This window comes from Mandrillus leucophaeus, unplaced genomic scaffold (genome assembly GCF_000951045.1).
Source record: "Mandrillus leucophaeus isolate KB7577 unplaced genomic scaffold, Mleu.le_1.0 Scaffold271, whole genome shotgun sequence".
NCBI lineage: Eukaryota > Metazoa > Chordata > Mammalia > Primates > Cercopithecidae > Mandrillus > Mandrillus leucophaeus.
The window spans coordinates 234,575-239,891 of record NW_012102821.1 but is presented as its reverse complement, the minus strand read 5'-3'; the positions used below and the strand labels follow the sequence as shown (position 1 = coordinate 239,891).

The 5,317-nt window shown below is 56.2% G+C and overlaps 1 protein-coding gene and 1 pseudogene across 5 annotated transcripts in view; one reads left to right on the top strand and one right to left on the bottom strand.

Annotated features, from left to right (window-relative positions):
- LOC105542963 overlaps window positions 1–798 on the top strand; it is an 869-nt pseudogene extending 71 nt beyond the window's left edge.
- A 2,337-nt stretch (window positions 799–3,135) lies between these two features.
- GTF3C5 (general transcription factor IIIC, polypeptide 5, 63kDa) overlaps window positions 3,136–5,317 on the bottom strand; it is a 29,716-nt gene continuing 27,534 nt past the window's right edge. For all 5 annotated transcript variants that reach the window (XM_011984659.1, XM_011984661.1, XM_011984660.1 and 2 more), the window contains 2 exons: window positions 4,732–4,874; window positions 3,136–3,825 (listed from right to left, as the gene is read on the bottom strand). In XM_011984659.1, coding sequence (XP_011840049.1) covers window positions 3,659–3,825; window positions 4,732–4,874 — 310 coding nt within the window. In that variant the 3' untranslated portion in view covers window positions 3,136–3,658. The remainder of the gene's footprint in view (window positions 3,826–4,731; window positions 4,875–5,317) is intronic.

Sequence of the window (5,317 nt, the reverse complement as noted above, 5' to 3'; positions counted from 1 at the left end):
GAGGGCTTCCCTGAGGAAAGAAAGGGCCCAGTCAAGGCCCCCGGGCACACCCAGGCAGAGTGACAGAAGGGGAGGGAAAGAGGCCAGCAGGAGGGAAGGGATAAGGTCGTGTGAGGTCGTGGAGGAGGAGGCCATTCGCATTTTCTGTGAACACCTGTTACTCCCAGTGCCAGGAAAGGCTATGAGAAGTGAAAGAACACCATGAACAAAGTCTTCTGCTGGGGCCTTTAAGCTCAGCCAGTGTGAGGTCACCCTCACCGAGACACTCAGTGGCAGCTCCAGTCCCTGCACGGCACTCTGCGGTGATGGGGACAGGGTGGGGGCAGCCAGAGCCTGCCCAGCCAACAGCCCCCCAGGAGACTTGGAGCCTGTGCTTCCCACACCAACCACACCCCTGCTCTGCCATCCCTGTGGCTGGTGTCAGGGACCGAGTGGACCTGCAGAGCCACGTCTGTCCCTCTGTCTGTCAACCACAGCCGGTACCCAGCAATTCAGGAGGCCTAGTGGGCGAGGGAGGCTGGGGAAAGGCCAGGAGGGTGGGAGGAGGAGTCGGCCACAGAGAATAAGGGGCCTGCAGGCAGCTGGGGCACCCCAGAACAAATGCAGGCCACAGAGAATAAGGGGCCTGCAGGCGGCTGGGGCACCCCAGAACAAATGCAGGCCACAGAGAATAAGGGGCCTGCAGGCAGCTGGGGTGCCCCAGAACAAATGCAGGCCACAGAGAATAAGGGGCCTGCAGGCGGCTGGGGCACCCCAGAACAAATGCATTTGCCTCAGGCCTTTGCCCCATTACTCTAGTTCTGAGAACCTGCTCTAAATAAAGGAGGTAATTCTGAACTGGGAGACAGGCCCTTTGTGCTCCAGGATATTCACTGCAGTGTTACTTACAGAGGCTAAGGAGGAAAGGGGAGGGCAGCAGGGAGAGGAAGGAGGTGGGGGAGACGGCAGGGGCAGGGGAGAGGGAAAGGAAGGCCCCACTTTTTATATACATACATTTTTAGAGCGGCTTTAGGTTCACAGCAAAATTAGAGGAAGGTTACAGAAACTTCACATATATCCTCGCCCCACCCCAGTCTCCCCCATTATCAACATCCCCCATAAGGGGGTACAGCTGTTTCGCTTGATGAACCCACACTGACATGTCATTATCACCCGAGTCCACAGATTTTGGGTTTTTTTTTTTTTCTTTTTGAGACAGGGCCTCACTCTGTCACCAGGCAGTGCAGTGGCACAATCACAGCTGACTGCATTCTTGAACTCCTGGGCTCAAGGGATCCTCCTGCTTTAGACTGTTAAGTAGCTGGGATTACAGGCGCGTGCCATCACACCTGGCCAATTTTTGTATTTTTAGTAGAGACAGGGTTTCGCCATGTTGTCCAGGCTGGTCTTGAACTCCAGAGCTCAAGTGATCTGCCTGCCTCAGCCTCCCGAAGTGCTGGGATTACAGTCATGAGCCACCGTGCCTAGTCTCATACTTTATTATTTTTTAAATTGGCAAAATACAAAACAAAACAAAACTTATTTCCTGGCTCTCTCTTCCAAAGTCCTAGGACTAAAGAAATCCCAGGAGCAAGCACCACCCCTGGTGACCACATTGGGGTCTCTAAACATCATAGTCACACCGAGGAAGGAGTGCGCCCCGGGGGGATGGTTGGGCAGATCCGCAGCCGGAAATGCCAGGGAGGGGTTGGAGTCTGCAACATCATGGTGGCTACAAGTAAGGAAGGTGCCCAAGACCCAAGGGTTGTGTCAAAAGACTACAGAAGCCAATCTGAGGCTGCTTCCGGGCAAAGACAGACAAGCTGGGCATGAAAAAGCAAGCCTGCAATTGACAGATCTGAGTTCACCAGGCAGCCCAGGAAACACAGTCTCCGGCCCTCCTGCCCTGTCACTGGCCCTCGCCAGGGCACTAACTCATTGTTCTGAAGACTGTTAGAGGTGAACACAGGCATTTTCCCTCCTTTTCTGTCCGAGTAGTATTTCAGGGTAATCAAATAGACAATGAGGAAGATTCCTTTATAGAATTCCAGCTATTAAATAGAGGGGGAACAATATAGTTCAAAAAATCACCATTTTGCACCCTTAAGGAAGCAGTACAGGCAATGGTCAACGGCTGTTCAAAAGCCATTAAATACGCTGGAGGAGGTGGCTCACACCTGTAATCCCAGCACTTTGGAAGGCTGAGGCGGGGGGATGCCTTGGGCCCAGGAGTTTTAGACCAGCCTGGACAACATTAGTGAGACCTCATCGCTACAAAAAATTCAAAAACTATCTGGACATGGTGGTACACAACCTGTAGTTCCAGCTACTCGGGAGGCTGAGGTGGAAGGATCACCTGAGCCCAGGAGGTTGAGGCTGCAGTGAGCCCTGATTGCATCACTGCATTCCAACCTGGGCGACAGAGCAAGACCATCTCAAGAAAAAAAAAAAAAAAAAGACCCAGAAATAAAACAAAAAAACCACAGAAACCCAAAAACCATTAGATAACAGACCAATGCGTCAGCCTGACAACACCTAAACTTGCTGGTCAATCCTAGTGTCAACAAAGGGGCCCAGCAGACATCCTGTGCTTGCAGACCGACGCAGCCGAGGAAGAGACCTTGAACCTGAATCGGGCTGAGCCTCCACCAGTCCCCAGGAAATACAGGGGAGAGAAGCAGGTTCAGCACTACACAGAGGCAACCAGTCGATCCTGAACGGGGCCGTTCTCTAGGACAAATGACCTTGTTTCTTCAACAAATACTCGGCACGCACACAGGTTGGGAGGGAGTGCTGCTGCTGCTGCACTCGGGGAGACACAAGTGCCTCAGCCAAGGGCAATATGGGGAGCAGGGTCAGGCAGGCAGGCTCGGTGGGCTCAGGACCCACTAGTTTCACACTGGGAAGCCATGGGACAGCAGGGCCCATTTCCCATGATTTTGTCAAGAGGGTATTCATTTAGAGAAGAACTGAGCCCAGGCCTGGAGTCCTCCCAGCTGCCCTCACCCAACCCGACCACATGTGAGGGGCACAGGCCAGCACTGCCAGCATGAGGTCACTGAATGAAGGAATAAAGGAAGGGACAAAGGGAGCCCAAGCCCCAAGGCAGCAAGAGACTCCCCTGCAGCTCCAACATTCACACTGAGAACCCAAGACTTCTCGGGAAACTGGTTTAATAAGGACAATTCCAGAGGGGCCTGGCTGTGGGCAAAGTTGTGTCAAACGGTTGGGATCCAGAGCCAAGGGCACTTCTTGCCACCTGAGACCATGGGCCAGGCTCCCCACACTATCTCCACCGCCATAGTCATGAGAGTCAAGTGAGACTGGCCTGTGGCCTGGGGCCCCGCAGCTGCCCAGCTCCACCTCCGGCATTTACTGGTCTCATCCTGAGAGGCACTGGGTGCCCACTCACTGGCTGGATGCTGGGCTGGTTCATGGGTGGTGGAGCCAGGGCATACCCTTTGGGGATGTCCCTAAGCCCTCAGGACAAGAGGCAGCACCAAGCAGCATGTCATAGCCAGTGCTTGGGTCAGCTGCACCCTCTGCTGGGACTCCAGCTCTCCTCAGAGGGCCTCCTAGGGCCATTCCAGGCACTGGGGGTGGCAATGGGGAGCCCTGGCTCCCTCATTAGACCGGACACCAGTCTGGCCGGGTCAGGAAAGCCCAGCCTTGGGCCCTGTCACACGTAGTCCAGAATCTCTGTCTCCATCTCGTTCTCACTGCCGTCGGATGGCTTGAAGTCCTCCTCCTCCTCTTCCTCCTCCTCATCCTCCTCTTCGTCTTCCCCAGACTCGTACGTCAGCTGCCCTTTCCCGCCGTCAGCTTTGGCTGAGCTGGAAAAGAGAGCTGGGGCCGGAGGAGACGAGGCCATGGGTGTCCCATGCAGGCTGCTGGGTGGCCCCAGAAAGGCCACCAGGCTCTGGGGAGCCTGTTTACTACTATAAGGGTCCGAGCTTGAGCTCTGAAGAAGCTGGTGGGTAAGTATGGGGTGGAGATCCCCCGGGAAGGTGTAGTTTAACGGGCACCCAGGGGAATACTGCAGCAGGGGAGCCACGAGCAGCTTCAAGGGCCCAGGGACCCTCAAGAGTGAACACGCCATTTTCTCTGGGAAAGGGTCCACACTCTTGATTAGATTCCCGAAAGGGGCTGAATCTGGATTCCAAGCAAGACTAAGAACCCCTGCTTCGGTCAGATCTGTGTGGCATGGCTGGGTCCAGGATGCCCCCTCCCCCAGCCTGGGAGGAGTCCCCTGAGAGAGGAGGCCTCTTATGACTCTCCCCAGCCTTGTCAGATCCACTGCCTGGCATGGGCTGCCCCCTTCACTTCCCCTGCAGCTGGCCCTCGCTCCTGCCAGGGTTGCCTGGTTCCAGGAAGGGGCTGGGCCCCGTAGAACAGGAAGAAGACAGAGGCAGAGCCTGCACTCGCAGGGCTGAAAGACGTGGGCTGGTGTGAGGGCGTCAGGTGGAGGCCCCAGTGGCAGCGCCGGGCTGCTGCACCCGTCCCCTCTGGGCTTGTCTCCTGCCCCAGACCCCAGCGCTGAGGGCCTTGGCTGAGGAAGCCTCTGTGGGCAGCTGGGGTGATGCCGGCTCCTGGGCTGGGCTCTGGCTCACAATGCCCCCCTCCCACCAGGGCCAGGGGCAAGATGATGCCACCTAGGTGCCATTTCCCAGGAATGGGTCCCCTTAGGGAGACCTCTGTCTCCAAGGGGATCCCCAGGCATCCTGGGCCCCCTTTACCCCAAGCGGCTCTCACCAGGCCTCTTGGAGCGGATGGTCTGCCGGATCATGAGGGACATGGTGTCCCTGAGCTCGTCGCTGGTCTTGGGGAGGCACCACCCATCCCGTTCGGTGCAGGAATTCTCAGCCCCGTCATTGCGGTGAATGATCTTCTGCAACCTGGGGGTGGGGAGAGGGTTGGGACATAAAGTCCCAGGGTGGGTCTCTGCTAAGAGATGCCGGTGTTGGCTTTTGCCGGAGGCAGAGCTGTACTGAGAAAGGCAGCCCCGTGAGTGAAGTCTACAGAGAGGAACTGGAAACACGAGCTGTGTGCTCCCTGGACCCCTCACACACGTGAAGCTGGCCGTGTACCCCTGCACATGCTTCTGGTGAACCATGGCTTTCAACAGATTTCAAGATGTATTTGACGTGTTCCCATCTCCATCTCCTCCCATCCCAGTGCCCTTTCCCTGCAATTCTTTTTTTTTTTTTTTTTTGAGACGGAGTCTCGCTCTGTCACCCAGGCTGGAGTGCAGTGGTGCCATCTCGGCTCACTGCAACCTCCACCTCCCGGGTTCACGCCATTCTCCTGCCTCAGCCTCCTGAGAACTGGGATTACAGGC